The sequence below is a fragment of the Saccopteryx bilineata genome, chromosome 3 (assembly GCF_036850765.1).
Source record: "Saccopteryx bilineata isolate mSacBil1 chromosome 3, mSacBil1_pri_phased_curated, whole genome shotgun sequence".
In the NCBI taxonomy this organism is placed as follows: domain Eukaryota; kingdom Metazoa; phylum Chordata; class Mammalia; order Chiroptera; family Emballonuridae; genus Saccopteryx; species Saccopteryx bilineata.
In genome coordinates this window covers 90,910,225-90,927,787 of record NC_089492.1, presented here as the reverse complement: position 1 = coordinate 90,927,787, position 17,563 = coordinate 90,910,225, and the positions used below count along the sequence as shown (strand labels likewise).

Below are 17,563 nucleotides of genomic sequence, written 5' to 3'. Positions count from 1 at the left end.
GAGAGAGAGGGACGTAGAGATAAAGGGAGTGTGGGAAGATAGAAAAGAAGAGAAAAGAGGGAGTGAGGGGGCATACAGCACACACTACTAATTTTAAAAGACATTTGTCTTAGCTCCATGAAAATTCTCTCCAAAACCTTTGAGAGAAACCAGAAATGTCAATGGAGTAACATAAATAACAGAACAGATAAACTTTGTGTTCATTTAAAATATAAACTTCGGGGGAGGGGGGATGCATTCGAGGCAACACTAGAATCTATGTAAACAGCATAAATTAAAATCAATAAAAAATATATATATAAACTTTAAAGAAGCTTACACTCACTAGACACTATAGCGAACTCTAAATACTTTATCTTTTTATCATCCACCTTCACCTACACACCCTCACCCCTGCCTATGTTGTTTCTTCCAGCCCCACTATCTCCCCCACCCCACCACTATCTTTCCCAGGTTATAATTAATTGAAGGTAAAATTATCCCTATACAGAACATGCAGAAGAAAACTACTGAAACCAGCAAAGGTTAGTTCCAGTAATACAATAAATATTTTTAAAGTAATAATCTTTCTTGCAGCCATATTTAATATAAAATGACTGAGGAAAGCCAAAATAGAAACATCTAGGACCTATGCTTAGGAAGGCATAATATTTAACTGCCCTTTTTGTGTTTTCAAATTGTACAGCAAAGGAAATCAGGGAGGAGGGAAGGAGCATGGTCACTGGGCTCTGTGCTGCCAGTGGGAAGGGAAATGGTACATCCACTTTCAAAGGAAATGTGCATAGGAGAAAGCAAAGCTTGGAAACCAGCAATTTCTCCTCTAAGCATAGTCACAGATTCAAATTATATATTGAATGCTGTCACAAATGTCCCTGACAGCATTCTATACAATTAGGAAAAACAGGAACCAATTTGAAAATCCAACTTTAGGGGAATGGGTACATGAATTATTTTAATATTCATCAACTGGAATACTAGACAATAAGTTTTAGAAGGTTATTTAATAACATCAGAAAGCATGATATATGAAGTAAAAAATAGTCTTCACAGCTGTCCATGAAATTTCAAATTTGTTTATACTGTATATATGATTGGTATCAATTTTTGTAGGAGATTATAGAAATTTCCATTTTCCCCCCTTACATGTTTCTCTCATTTCTAAATTTTAAGAGGTAAGAATTACTTTTATAAATAAAAAAGACAATGTGATTTTTAAAGGAATATGTTTTTAAATTCTATCTGTGATTTTCTAACTAAATGAGAACTTTCCTCTGAAACTGTATACTATTTGGTTCATTTCATAAAGTACTTACTGCATGTTTCCTCAATGTTTTAATTATGTGAGAGAAGAGCGATCTTCAGAAGGGTCAGGATTCAGTCTTATTATACTTTATATTTCTCAGAGTATCCCTACTTAAGTCATCATTAAATATCTGTAATGCAAATGAGTGTAAGTGTATGAACAGCAAATGGTCAATAAATTCATGATGATAGGCTGTTGAATTACAACAGGCACTTGTGGATGACAGATTATATAACTACGAGCTTTTTTCCTGAAAAGCTTTTCAATATACTCAAAGAAAAATAATTTATTATATACATACATTGTATCTAATATTTATTATATATAATACTTATATATGTTATATATAATGCTTATTGTATATATGTTATATATATATACTAGCTTAACACCATATTCCAATATTGATACCTTGAATTAGAAAAACAATTCCTGATATGGATATGTTCATGCTTTGGCATTCCCTCCCTTTTCGAAACACAGAGCAACAATAAATAAATTCTAAAAAAAGATCAAAAAACAAGATACTAGCCCTGGCCGGTTGGCTCAGCGGTAGAGCGTCGGCCTGGCGTGCGGGGGATCCGGGTTCGATTCCCGGCCAAGGCACATAGGAGAAGCACTCACTTGCTTCTCCACCCCCACCCCCTCCTTCCTCTCTGTCTCTCTCTTCCCCTCCCGCAGCCGAGGCTCCATTGGAGCAAAGATGGCCCGGGCGCTGGGGATGGCTCCTTGGCCTCTGCCCCAGGCGCTAGAGTGGCTCTGGTCGTGGCAGAGCATCGCCCCCTGGTGGGCATAGCATCGCCCCTGGTGGGCGTGCCGGGTGGATCCTGGTCGGGCGCATGCGGGAGTCTGTCTGACTGTCTCTCCCCGTATCCAGCTTCAGAAAAGTACAAAAAAAACCCCCAAAAAACAAAAAAAACAAGATACTAGTAATCATCCCAATGAAGTTGAAATTGCATAGCAGTAGATAGTGGGTGGGGCCACTGAACCCCTGGGTCTGCTGCCTAGACACAAGCCAGGGCAGCCCGGAGGTTAGTCATTGAGTGGAAGAAGCTAAAAGTGCCCATGTAAACACTTCTCCCCAGGAACTGAAATCTGGGACACTGTGACCAACAGTCACACACACTGTGGCAGGGCCTAAACTAACATTGCAATCTGGCTTTTGACTGGGGGGACCACAGATAGGAAAAGGTAAAAATTGGGGAAGATAAAAATAAACTTCAATTCAAAGTGGGTCTATGAACTCAGTTACAAAATCTAATGTCAAGAAAGCAAACGGGTCAATGATTTGAACGGGAGTATTCTCCAGATCAGAGTAGTTTTATGAAATGTTCTCACAAAGATTTTTAAAGATTTTTTAGCATGCTTAAAAAACTAAATAAATACATTTTAAAAAAACAAAATGAAAAAGCAATATTTGAAGAGATAACAGCTGACTAGTTTTTAAATTTGAGGAAAAACATGAGTCTTCAAATGGACAATGTACTGTCTACTGCATAAAATCAAGATAAATCCAAATGGAGACACATTGTGATAAAACTGGAGAAAGAATTAAGAGACCATCTCAGAAGAGAGAAAAGACTGATAGTATCTACAAAGAAGAAAGTACCGACATGATAGAAGTCAAATGACATTGGTATAATAATCAAAATTATCGCTGAAAAACAACTGTTAACCTAGAACTGCATACCGACAAATCCCATTATAAACTAAGCTCAACATAAAGGAGTTTCCAGACATGAAGTGTCCACTTTTCAGGGAGTTTCGTTATAAGAACTGTTAAAGGATATACTCTAAAAATACAAATTTAGCAAATAAAAATATAGGACACCAGTGAAATTTTAATTTCAAATAAACAATGAATGCCCGTTAGCATAAGTATGTTACAAATTATTTTCAGTTTATCTGAAATTGAAATTTAACTTGGTTTCTTGTATTTTATCTTGCAAAAGAAAATGTAAACCTAGGGGAAAAAACACAGGATAAAGGAACTATACTAAGTGCAAAGCCTGATAAATTATCAGTAAGTTCATGTAGCTATTAACTGTATTTAAAAAACCTTTCTTTCCTTATTTATATTATACCTCCGAAAATAATTATGAAGTGATGACTCTTGCCTAAGCCACAGATCCACTTTCTTTTAAATATGCAAGAAATTGCCATAAATGGCCTTTGGATAATTCCATGTTAAAAGAAGTGTGACTGTTTTCCCAGCATGTATCACAAAGCCTGTTCTATTGTGCATGGTGCATGCAATCAATCACAGGAGCCTTGGCTTCAAGTCATGAAGCACTCCATCTGTCCTACCTGTCTGTTTCAACCCAGCACTATATGCCACAGGCCACATTCCGGTCTCCAGCCGAACAGGTTTTCTTGAGGCGGCTCACTTGCACTTTCTAATCTTCTCAAGACAGTCAAAGACCAGTCTTTATGTGCTCACTATACCGCAGTCACAATCAATTTTTCTGATCATCATTAAGAGGTCTGAAATGCAAGCTACAATCCAGGCAAGCTCTTCATAACCAAAATGTCTTGTGAATGGCTTCCTTATATGGAATATCAATCAAGACTGGTGAATCTCACTTCATGATGGAGATATGCCCTTGGGAAAAATGTACGTTATCTTTACTGTGGTCTGAAATTTAATTTCAGATGCAATTTGAGGAGCTATCTAAAAGGTGCCTTACAATTAAAGTTTTGGTAATGCCTATTACTGTACCCTAATGTATCTGTTTTGTAAATGCATTAAAGCAGAACAACCAGTGTAATAAAGTGACGCCCAGAGAAAGTTATGTGGACTGCTCTTTTATATTTGTTGTAACAGGCTCCTCGGAAGCCTAAAATTCAGCTGGTTGGGACCGAGAAAAAAGCAGATTGCATCCTGCTGATTCAAACTGTATTAATTACATAGAATCCAAGGGCAGGAACGATGTCTTATTTATCATTCATTACATATCATCAGGAGTACACTGCCAATTAGTGTCTGTGCAATACTGAATATTTTTTTAAATTCTCAAGATTATTTACAAAAATGCAATCTACATGCACAGGATTACAAAGTGTAGGTGCCTTCTAGTTGTATATTTTGGCATTGTCCACAGCACCTGGACACATGCTAAAAATGTAGAAAATAATTTTATACTGAGGTAAACACTCATGAATCAGGTAAGTGATTTTAGTAAGTCAAAGGAGAAATCTGCTTTTAATAAAAGATTTGACCTGGACGGTTGGCTCAGTAGTAGAGCATCAGCCCGGTGTGTGGATGCTCCAGGTTTAATTCCTGGTCAGTGCACAAATAAGAAGTGCCCATCTGCTTCTCTACCCCCTCCCTCTCTTTTCTCTCTTTCTCTTCCTCTCCTGCAGTCATGGCTCAATTGGAGCAAGTTGGCCTTGGGTGTTGAGGATGGCTCCATGGCATCCACCGCAGGCACTAAAAAGAGTTCAGTTGCTGAGCAATGGAGCAACTCCACAGATGGTCAGAGCATCGCCCCCTAGTGGGCTTGCTGGGTAGGTCCCAGTCAGGGCCCATGTGGGAGTCTGTCTTTCTGCCTCCCCTCCTCTCACTGAATAAAATTTTTTTTAAATAAATAAAAATAAAATATTTCACTAAATAGATTGGTCCCCAAGTACTTTCAGAACAAATTCTACTTTTAAAACTTAGATTTATACCTAATTTAATAATTTATCTCATGACAAAGTTATGAGCAAGAGAGTATTCAAAATTGAGGGGAAAATTTAGCTTCAGAATAAAGCAGTCTAAATGTAGGAAGTTCCTATTGTCATCACTGCCATTTAGGTATTATTCCACTTTATTCTCACGCAATGTCAGTCAGACCTGTAGCATAATAATCAAATGACAAATGCCACTCTAAATCCACAAGGAAATAAAACTGTATTGTTTGTTGTGCAAAATAAAGCAAATGATAACAATTCCATAATGTTGAAGGTAGTGAGGCAGGTTTAAGAGCTCCATGTGTGTATATGTAATAAATCATTCCTTTGAAAAGATAATTGCAGCACCACTAAAGAGAAGGAAAAACCCAACTTTGAGAGCAATTATTTCAAAGCTCCTCAAATTAACTTGTGCACAGTTGGTTCTTTGTTACTGAGTGCCCATTAGTGAAAGTTGTATCAGGAACATTAGTTTACTTCATTGAAGGAAATAATGTAATTCTACTTATTAGTCACTTTAATTTTAAATGTACTTGGTAAATGGAGAAGACATTAAACCGTAAGAACAATGTGGAACACACCCGTGATTAGACACAGAATGGGCCCCTTTTGAAAACAGTAGAATGACAGAATCAAAAAGCTTCAAAGCTCATGGAAAACTGAGTATACATATGTAATGTGAGAAAGTTTCATTTAATTCTACTGACCAGTCATATCACAAAGGGAGTAAAATTAAGCCCTTCTCTCGATAGCAGTTTTAACAGATTTTGCAGAATGAAATTGTCTTTTGAGTCTATCTGCTCTGTAGTGTAAGCTAGCGGTACCTTCTTTTCTCTGATACTTTACTCCAGAATCCATGCCAAAAACCGTAACACTGGTTTTGCAAATATCCTCCTGAACATAAGCCAGGATTAGGTGTCACTGACTATCAGAGCAGATGACCAAGGTGGAACCATTTGATATGCTCAGTATGCACAAAACTTGCTAAAGGTCACTTCATACCAGCTATACCAGGAGAGGGAAATACAAAAACAAACAAACAAACCCTCAAGCCAAAGCAAGTATTTAAAAGATTCTCCATACTATTTTGTTAAATGAGATAGCAAGTGATTACTTGCAAATTTTCTACAGTATTTTTATAAATATGACCTCTTAGAAACTTGAACCAGCCAGAAGAAGGAATATATTAGAATATGATCATCCTTCCTTATTGAACAAAACCAAATGAATATTAATTGCTTTGATCTCTATTAAGTTCACGACACATGGCATATGTTGCTCCAAATAGCTAGTATCCACATTAGTAATAGTTTACAGATCCGTATATATATGGTGAAGGAGGCCATAGTGCACACAGAAACAGGTGATTCGGAAACTGAATCCTGGTTGGGCCTTTTTTAATCTGTGTTACCTTGGAAAAGTTACTCTTTTTATGCCTCAGTTTCTAAATCAGACTAATCATGTCCAAACTCTAATCCACCCCACCCCAAGAAAACATGTATATTCTTCATCATTCGACACAGAAAAAATCAGGAGCATCTGACACTCTGGAGCATTTCTAACAATCAGCTATGAAGAATTAGAATGGTGAAGTATCAATATAAATAAGGACCTTTATCTGTCTAGTCCTTATCAAAGGGGACACTTCAGGAAGTTACATGTCTAGGGACTAAAACTTGTGTGACAGATCAAGATGTTACATTTTTCTTCTCATATACAGCCTCTGTGCCAGGTGACAGAGTAATGAAAGCATCAGAGAACTGGGATGTACCTACAGTCATCTAACCTCAAGCACTGCACAGGATAGAAATTCCCTATAGCACTCCTGGCCGATAGTTAAGAATCGGTTGGGCTACTTCTACATGCAGGAAGCTCAGTCCTTCCAAAAGCATGTCAGGGCCATGTCGGGGACTCTATTTCACAGAAAAGATTACTTGTACTTGTAAATATGCCTCCTTGAAACTCCATTCTATTGACTTTGGCGTTTGAAGCAACTCAGAAAAGTCTTGTTTGTAAGACAGTTAATCAAATATTTAAAGGCACATTTACAAACATTTAAGGCATGTTTATAAATCAACCATTATATTTCTCTTTGGTTCGCACTTCTCTGAGCTAAATACTCTCAGGTTTCTAGGCCCTTCACAAGCATGGTTGACCGTATTAGCCAAAAGACAATGAACACTGAATACCTAAACCCCAAATTCAGTCTGACTGGCAGGATACAAGGTCATTATTTCTAATGCCCTTCTCATTCTGCTCCTACTAATGTATCCTAAAATAGTGTTGGGCTTTCCATATAGATTTTTATCCAAATCTTGGTTTACACTGTAGTATACACATTTAGCTATCTACTCATTCATTTAACATACTCATTCACACATCTATTTAATTCAATCTTTTACTTGCTTAATATAATCTTTTCATGATATCTTAAATTCTATTGACTCTTAAATAATGTTGATTAATCCATTATCCCTGTATCACTATGTTTGAAGATGTTTTTCAAAAAGTGCTTTGGATGCCCTCTCCTGGAACAGTTAATTCTAACTTTCTCAAAATTCTTTCACATACGACAAGGGCTTACAATATTTGAAGACAAAACTTTTTAAAGACATGTAACCTATGTGCACTTAAAAAAAAACCCTTTAAGTCAGCAAAAGCTCTACAAATCATAAAAGTTGCACAGACGCAGTATGAAATAATTTACTTGAGAAAATTCTCAGTTAATTATGATATTCCTTTGACAAGAATCATATCTATACTTGATAACATTACCTTAATCTACTGTCCTATAAACACACAGTCAAGGATACAGAGCCCCAGACCACAAGTCAGAAGTCATATGCTGAATTACTGACATGGATATTGCTTCAATAAGTCTCTTGGAAGCTGTTCTCTTGGAAGCTGTTTCTCTGTTTATTTTAATGTACACGTATTCCTAAGTAACTAATAACATTTTCATCCTGGATACGTAAGGGGAAATTAGGAGAATTGAATATCCCACAAAATAACAAACAGAATTTGTTATCATATATGGGTGCTACCATATATCATATATAGGCATCGGTAAACCTGTTACAACCTCAGCTCTATCTACTATTTAGCCACAAGAAAGTCACCTAACCAGCCTGTGCTTCAATGTCCTTCATTTGCAAAGTGTTGACACTGTGCTAAATGATCTCTGAGGTTCCCCTTGCTTCTGCAACTCTGCTGTGGTGTCAAAATAAATTAAGCAAAAGCTACATAGTTTTCCCTACAGCCTAGATGACATGTGTTCACTCTGATATGAACACAACTGTTTTTTTTGTTTGTTTGTTTTTTTGTGAGAGACAGAGAGAGGAACAGATAGGAACAGACAGACAGAAAGGGAAAGAGACAAGAAGAATCAGTTTTTCATTGCAGCTCCTTACTTGTTCATTAATTGCTTTCTCATATGTGCCTTGACCAAGGTGGAGGGGACTACAACAGAACGAGTGACCCCTTCAAGCCAGCAAACTTGGGCTCAAATCAGCGACCTTGGGCTTCAATCCAGAGACCTTTGTGCTCAAGCCAGCGACTTATGGGCTCAAGTCAGCGACCATGGGGTCATGTCTATGATCCCACACACAAGCCAGCAACCCTGCACTCAAGTCGGTGACCTCAGGGTTTCGAACCTGGGTCCTCGGTGTCCTAGTCCGATGTACTGGCATCGATTCCAATGAATTCAGTTAAGCTTACCTTGACAAAAGGTGTTGTTAACCCTCTTATAACCTTGCAGACATTCCATCATTTGGTTATATCCATGATAAGCTGTAAGGGAAGAAATAATGCTTTGTTACGTACTTAGTTTTGATTCTTACAATCCTAAACTACTGTATGTGATAACCAAAGCCATTGAGGCATCAGTGGTCTTTTTCATGTCTAAGATACCAATTCAGTGTATATTAATTTCTTTCACATTATCCTTGTTTCTCAGTATACTCCATACTTTGCATTAGATATAGTCCCAATTATTTTTCAGCAAGTGCTGATTACGTTACATGAAAGAGTCATAAGACGTTTTAAATTTTCTTCCAATCATTGATTCTTTACTTATATTACAAAGGATCACTTCAAAGTCAAAAGCAGGGGTCCCCAAACTTTTTACACAGGGGGCCAGTTCACTGTCCCTCAGACCATTGGAGGGCCGGACTATAAAAAAAACTATGAACAAATTCCTATGCACACTGCACATATCTTATTTTAAAGTAAAAAAACAAAACGGGAACAAATACAATATTTAAAATAAAGAACAAGTAAATTTAAATCAACAAACTGATCAGTATTTCAATGGGAACTATGCTCCTCTCACTGACCACCAATGAAAGAGGTACCCTTTCAGAAGTGCGGCGGGGGCCGGATAAATGGCCTAAGGGGGCCGCGTGTGGCCCGCGGGCCGTAGTTTGGGGACCCCTGTCCTAAAGTCTTCCTCAGCATAGAAGTCACTGTTAATTTTCTTCTACAATCCATTAAAGGACAAGTGACTTGCTCATGCTAAGTACACTTTTTTTTAATAGATTACAGACTAGTTAATGAAATCATTTGCAGATTTAAAATAAAGTTCTCACCGTAAAAACTGATCAACAGTGAAAGGTCTTTCTGTATGTGGCTAAACAAAAACTTCAAACATTAAATAAAAGCCATTTGAAAACTGAAGTCTGAACTCCTTTTAGTGAAGAAAAAAAAAAAGACATGGAACACAAAACCATAGCATGCAAAGCCAAGGAAAGTCTGCTCTCTTCCAAAACGAATATGATTTAGAGAGTAGTACCAACCAACGAAAGGAAAGTTTCTAAATGACACAGGAAGAATGTGACCCCGAGTGTGTTTCTTGGAAATGAGTCACTTAGTTCGGCACAAACGAAGTAAATGTCAAGATGTTAATTGTTTACTTCATTCATAATCCACACTGCCCTTCTCGAAGTGGAACCAATCTCTTCAGTTTTATACATTAAAGGAGCCAACATACAAATTTATTTTCATCAGCCTTTACTTAAAAGTGTCAGCAACTCTGTACTTTCACATTCAACCTAAATTATTATCAACATTTAAACAGAGAGTTAACAAAACCCTGTAAAGCAGTAAAACCCTGTTAAAGCGGTTTCTATTCTAGAATGACATAATTCTAGAGAAAAATGATAAGAGCTCAGGAGTGGAAGTTAAGGATTAAAAAGCAAAGACAAACAAACAAAAAAACTTATGATTCCCCTTTACCCCGCCTTACAACTTTGGGATTTGGAAAACAGCGGAAAGGGAAGAAACTCAGCAAAAGATATAGAGAGGGGGGGAGAAAGAAAAAACAAAAATCAGGTGTGAGATGAACAAAAGTACTAGAGAACAAAAAGTTAGCCCTAAAACAACATTGTAAGAACTGGACTTCTCTTTCTTCAGTCCTTAGACCTAGCAGTGGGAAACATACCACCCTCCACAATATTCCCACAGACAAACATACACAGTCCGTAAAGGGTAGGCAGTCTAAAATAAAAAAGAAAGAAAGGAAAAAGAAGGCAGTGCTTTTTAAACATTTTAGATGCAGACTCTCATTTTCATGATCTATGGAGCATAAACTGATCCACACAGCAAATGAGAGCTGGCAGTCTGACTCAGGTCTACCTAACTCCAACCTCCATCCTCTTCAAATTATGCTAAATGTCCTAGATATCTCTTGGATCAGGTTCCCAACAAAATTTTAGGCAAACGGACCTTCCAGTGAGCAGGGACCATCACACTCAACCCACTCGCTGAAATCGACACTGTCCATCATAACATCAGCATAGAAAGTCCACTGAGGACATCCTCTTAGTCCTCAATGCACAATGTCCTTATCTATGTGGCATTTTCCCCTAAATGAAGAATTCATTGATTGTCAAAAACTTTAATGGGTGTTTCCACAAATTGATCCTCTAAAAGAAGGTAATATCAAAAAAATAGTGGTAATATGCAAAATTAACTTTAGGTTTTTGATATAAGTTTGAGAGGCAAGGAAGTCCAATTATTGAAAAATTATTATGATGGAAGAATAGTTTCTAAGACAGACATAAGTAGCAGAGGTTCCAAGATGGCAGATTCTAGACTTAATAAAGAGGTTTGAAAGACAGTTGAGACAAATCAACCAAATCAAATAAAAATTATCCAATTGAAGCAAATGAGAAATTCCTTGTAGCATTAAGTGTAAAAAAAATAACTATAAAAATCTTCAGCTACACAAGGCGAAGATGACTGAGAAAAATATCACTCGCTTTCTTGGTAAAAAATTGATAAGTGTAAAAACACTCCACCTAAGACAAATTACCTTTGTCTTTCTAAAAAATGTTAGGAATTAGTTTTCCAGAGTTAATGCTACATACAAAAGCTAAAAATACAAACTAGTAATTGGGAAGAAAGTAACAGAAAGGTGTAAATCTGGACTTATAGCAACAGGTTCTGAAAAGCAGACTTTATAGAATAATCAAAGCATGTGGGTGTCAAGATAGAGTCAAGTCATGTCACTGAGAATTGTGACTGTATTTAAGCATGACTAAGACAAGGGAAGAGTACTGTGTCCTAGGTATTACAAATTGCTCTTTTACAAATCAGCAACCATTTCACCATTTGATCTTTTTAAAGTGAATTTTGAAAACTACAACAGAAGTTATGGCTGTTAATAAAAAGTTCATTTAAGGAATTTAACCTAAGAAATCACAACTGCACTGACTTTTCTATAGAGTTGGAAACATTTCATTAGCATTTTTAAAAGCTATCTTAGTTTCTCATCACCTGAGAAAAGAGAGCCGGTTTTATTTAGCACATTGCCTCTCTGAAAACTTTTTAAAAAAAAAAAAAATGTAATCCAACTGAAGAAGGAAACTAATAACTATACTTATTAAAAAAACAGAATGGATATAAAACTTCCCTCAGACCTGTAAGGTTTCTGGACATGCAAATTATTTCACAATGTTCTATAATTCAGTAGGAGCTCTTTGAAAGGTTAATGTCTTCCCATTAAAACAGTAATCGAAAGAAAACAGATATGCCACATTGACCTGTAAAGGAATGATGAAATATCACTTACATGGCTTCTTGGGGCATTTCTGGCATTTGTGAAAGCCCCAGGATGTACCCACGGTTCCACAGCAGTCCTCTTGCTTTGAAAGGCCAGGGAGCGCTTTGCCACACTGCAACGATGAGGTGTGAAATATGCAGGTTAATTGAGCACAGGACGCCCAAGTCTAGATCATTGCTAGGTTTCAGCCACATTATAAAACCGTTCCACTGTTATGAACAGAATTACGGGGGGGGGGGGCACCCCTAAAACTTCAAAACAAAACACCATAACAAAATCAAGATGACACTGAAAAGAACCAAACATATTTTCCAGAACTTCTTAGCATTGTTAGTCTTATGAAAATCTGCCACTGCTCAGAGCACTTTAGAAAACCCAAGTTTCCGATGTCTTTTTTTCTAAATAGAACCTGAAAACTTAGAAGATCAATGTAAACTTTTAAAATTTTAGTGTCAGCTATCTTTTGAAATCTCTCCTGTGGATCATCAAGAAATAAGGGCATGGCATGTGCAGAAGCCTTGAGAGTGTGGCCAGATCCCATCAACAAGAGGCTTTTTGTCTTCCTAGGATACCACGGCCCGAGCAGGGAAAGAACAAGAGAGGACACGACAAGAAAGGGTCGCTGGCCAAACCAGATAGGCTCTGGCGGAGACGAAGGCTCCAGGCAGCCAAGTGGTCTGACCCGGGGAGGTCAGCCAAGCTAGGAAGACGAGACCAGGAGGCAGAAGAGCAGGGCTTAGCGGCTACTGGAACCACTCAAGTCGTCAAGTGTAAAGATCCAGCTTACGACCTTGGTCAATCACAGGGGATCAGAAGAGGCTGGGAAGCAGGGACTCTAAGTGAGACCGATTCAATGGGGTTGGGAAGGAAAAACAGATGCTGCTTGGTGTACCGAACTTGAAGACAGCTGTGCAGGGAGGGCCATTTGCCCCTTCATCCCCACTGTGCAGGCTAAGCCCACACCCCACACCCCAGGGGCCAGTTTCTCAGCCTCCATCTGCCTCAACCTCTATGAACTCCTCTAAGCGGTTTCAAGAGTCATCTTGCCCAAGACGAATCTGCTCACATTCCTCTACTGGGGAAAAACCTGCAGTGACTCCCATTGTCTCAAGACTGCAAATTCTCTGGCATTATACAGAAGGTCCTTCCTATTCTTGCCTTAGACAGCTTTTCTGACTTTCGATCTGATTTCACCACTCTATACCCATTTCTTCTCTCTCTGATGGCCCTCCCTTTTTTCTTTGCCTGGAAAAGCCATCACATGAAGCCTTGTGTCTCTTCAGTTTTAGCAAGTTCCTCTCTCCTCTTTACTCCACAGCACTCTACACAGTTCCACACCTTCCACGACACATTTTAATTAAATGTAGATGTACCTTATCTATCTTTATATCTCAATCAACAGTGTGCATTGCATATACTCAACAAATGTTCAATGAATGAAGGAACGAACGAAGCTAAGAAACCAACCAGTTAGTGCTGTCCATCCAGGCAAACGTTGGCTCTGTGAACATTCTAATGGAAATTAGCAAATGCACTGAGGCTTGTGAGCGGGACCTGTGACAGTGAGCCCTCATGGTGCTGAGTCTTCAAAGGGCAGCAGAGAGTAGACACCAGTCACCTGGCAGCCCTCCAGGGACAGTGCTTCTTCCCCCCCGTGTCCAGGCATGTAGCATCTGACTGAGGCTCTAAGTGTCTAAATTGCAAAACAAAACCAGAGATGGCCCAGCCCAGTTAATGAAGTTTTAGTTGCATCATAGCTTTGAAGTCTTTATGTTTTTTTTTAAATGCTTTTAATGATTCTGACAGGATGGTGTGTGCTTTCCAAAATGGTATATGATGAGAGAGGGAACACATGAACAAGATGGAGAAGCCAAGAGCAGAAAAGCACCTACTGGCTGGATTCGGGTCGCACCCAGACTCCTTCAGCTTAATCACAGAAGGCTCGAATCTGAAAAGTAGAACAGGGAAGAAGGAAGAGGAAGTAATGATCCAGGCATAAGACTAGAAACAAGATGGTTATGTTAAGAAAAGGTGAAGAGATTGAGAAGTACAAGTTGGTAGAGAATAATCATGGGGATATTAAGTATAGCACAGCAAATATAGTCAATAGTATTGTAATAACTCTATCTATGGTGCCAGGTGAATACTGGAAATATCAGAGGCAACACTTTGTAAAGTGTGTAACTGACTGTCTAACCAACACACTATTCACCTGAAACTAACACAAAATATACTGAATATAAACTATAATTGAAAACATTCTTTTTTTAATTAAAAAAAAAAAAAGATAGGCCCTGGCCGGTTGACTCAGTGGTAGAGTGTCAGCCCAGCGTGTGGAGGTCCCGGGTTTGATTCCCAGTCAGGGCACACAGGAGAAGTGCCCATCTGCTTCTCCACCCTCCCCTCTCTCCTTCCTCTCTATCTCTCTCTTCCCCTCCCGCAGCCAAGGCTCCATTGGAGCAAAAGCTGGCCCAGGCGCTGAGAATGGCTCCATGGCCTCCGCCTCAGGGCTAGAATGGCTCCAGTTGCAACAGAGCAACACACCAGATGGGCAGAGCATCGCCCCTTGGTGGACATGGCAGGTGGATCCCGGTCGGGCGTATGTGGGAGTCTAAGATTTTTACTAAAAAAGAAAAGAAATACATTGAGGTCTATGCTGTTGTAATCTGCTGCCGAAGCGTGCCTACTGTTTATTTCCAATTTTATCAGCTAGATGTACGGAAGACACCAGTGCACATCATTTGTTTGTCATTCTTGTACCAGACTCCTTCTTAGGTTCTTTTAATCAAGCAAAACTCTCAGCACTTGCTGATTTTATATGCTCAAACTTTTAGTAGCAGTTAAAATCCAATTTTCACCTTGGATTCCTAGAATGTTTTATTTGGTACAGCAAGAATAAATCATTTCTCTCTACCAGGCCTCAAAAAAAAGAGGTACAAGGTTTTCATTACAGGACTCAGGCCGCTTTGTCCCATGGCTTTGTTTTTGCAGGTCCCCAGCCAAGAGCAGCACCAGGCATCCAAATCGATTAAATGAACAGCCATGTATGTGGTACCATGACACTGTGTGCTGTTCTCAAAACTGAGTCTGCACAGGATGAGAACAGGCTGCAAGGGCTGGTGGCAGGCTCACAGCATGGCAGTTCTCGGTGGACCCTGCTGGTTCTTTAACTATGAAGAGCTTTCAATGTGCTGCCAGAAACTCTACCTGGTAGATCTTTGTGACCATACTCAGGGCTTTCCCCCAAGACTACACAACACCACTAGGTTCTCGCTAGGTTGGAAATATCTAGAGGGAAAGAAGGTAGAGGAAGGATCCTTTTTCCTCCACGCCAAAAAGCTACACCGGAGACAGCCACACAGAAGAGGATGCTAGAAACCCTGAACGGCCTGGTCTCAGACTGGAAGATTCTACTTCTCCGTGAGACATAACCACAGGGACACAGACTGATTCTGCCTAGCTACATTTTTATGCCCAGATTGAGGTAAGTTTTACAAGTTAAAAACACAAACGGAATTCCTCCTATGTGAATCATTCACCACATTTTCAGAGAAAGCCCGTTTCTCATTTCAAGGCATACCTTGTGGATAAGCGATCTAGGAGAAGTGTGCTAAATTTACAACTCGGTACTTAGCTAGTTCAAGTCGGAAAGAAAAATCTGTCTTGTCAAATGAGCAATGTGCTATATAGCTCCTCAAAAAATTCACACAACTTCATGCTGCTGATTAAGGGACACTGTTACTCCACACAGCTATGCTAGGATTCAGCAAGCGTCTGACCCACGTAAAGCAATGCAAACAGAACAATGAAGATTCTGGCAACCAGGTCCTGTGAGTATCAATTAAAGAAAGTAGAAATAATAAGATTGCGTGTAACCACAATGGCAGAGTTCAGGTATGTTAAAGTTGTTGCTTGAAGCTAGTTGCATGATAAAGGTTTTAGTTGGACTGAATGTGATGTGTATACAAATCATAGGAAGAGAGGATTCAACTCATTAAGCAGGAGGCCTTTTTCAACATTTAATGCTACTCAACAATGGAAGGTACTGACATCTTCACTGGGAGTGGAGGCTGGAAGAACATCTCTCAGGAATGCCCAAGATAAAAAGCACATGATGTCTATGGTTTCTGCCAAGTCTATGGGTCTGTGTTCAATATAGATTGATATACATACATATGATTTAGGAAATGCAAATTACTAGACACTAGAGCCGATCTCAAGTACTTCTGTTGCTCTCACATCTATAACGGGACCATGTCCTGGCAGATGCACTCCTAAGCATCTCTTGTCTTACTTACTCCCTCATCAGCAGCTCCAGAGATGTTCACCCCAGTATGAGCTCTTTCTACAATATAATGCAAACTAAATGGAAAAGAAAAAAAAAGTAAATACAGATACTCCTGATCCTGATTAACCTGTGCTCTTATCATGATTCTTAGAAAATTGAGTGCATGAAAATAAACTCATTGACCCTGCCTGTTTTTATATCAGGTTTATCACTACGCTTCAGAAGGTCTGGCTGTTCAAGAATCATTACAATTACTTCACGAATAACCATATTATGACTTGTATTTAACAAAATTATTATAAGCAATGGCATGAAAACCTTCGATTTTGAAAAGTTAAGAATTAATATATTGCAGGATAATTTTCTAAATTATGACTTCATTGAAAACACTTAGGCCTTGGCTGGTTGGCTCAGTGGTAGAGTGTCAGTCCAGTGTGTGGAAGTCCCGGGTTCAATTTCCGATCAGGGCACAGAAGAGAGGCACCCATCTGCTTCTCAACCCTTCCTTCCTCTCCTTTCTCTCTATCTCTCTCTATCTCTCCCCCACAGCCTAGGCTCCATTGGAGCAAAGTTGGCCCAGGTGCTGAGGATGGCTCCATGGCCTCTGCCTCAGATGCTAGAATGGCTCTGGTTGCAACGGAGCAATGCCTCAGATGGGTAGAGCATCTCCCCTAGTGATCATGGCAGGTGGAATCCGGTCAGGTACATGTGGGAGTCTGCGTGTCGGCCTCCTTGCTTCTCACTTCAGAAAAATACAAAAAAAAAAAACCCCAACCCACTTATCTGCAGATTTCAACCTCAATTTTGGGATAACAGCATAGAACTTTCCTGGTCAACCAGTGATTACAAATGTTTTTAGAACTCACTACAAATGCATGAATTGAAATGATAGTTTGAAACTAATTTGACAGCCAGGGCTTACAATTTTTCTCAATTAAAAACTCACCACTGAAGTTGTTTCAGCGGTGAGCAACAACTTAAAGAGGTTGTGAGAAATACTGGAGTGTGGTTCATGAGATTTAATTTTTCATACCTTAAAATTACTTGTACCTGCAAAATGCTCACTCCAGGAATGTTTGCTGCTTTTGTGTCAGGTTCTGGGTAAGGAAGGCCCAACCATGCGGGAAAGAAATGAGAGCTGAACTGGAATCATTAGGCCTGTATCTAAATCCCAGCTCTGACAAGCAGTGAGATACTCAACAAATAGTCCAACCTCTCTGTGTTAGTAATAAGACAATAG

The 17,563-nt window shown here is 39.0% G+C and overlaps 1 protein-coding gene across 12 annotated transcripts in view; it reads right to left on the bottom strand.

Moving 5' to 3' along the window:
- LTBP1 (latent transforming growth factor beta binding protein 1) overlaps positions 1-17,563 on the bottom strand; it is a 432,506-nt gene that overhangs the window by 158,636 nt on the left and 256,307 nt on the right. For all 12 annotated transcript variants that reach the window (XM_066266871.1, XM_066266870.1, XM_066266869.1 and 9 more), the window contains 2 exons: positions 12,045-12,147; positions 8,693-8,764 (listed from right to left, as the gene is read on the bottom strand). In XM_066266871.1, coding sequence (XP_066122968.1) covers positions 8,693-8,764; positions 12,045-12,147 — 175 coding nt within the window. The remainder of the gene's footprint in view (positions 1-8,692; positions 8,765-12,044; positions 12,148-17,563) is intronic.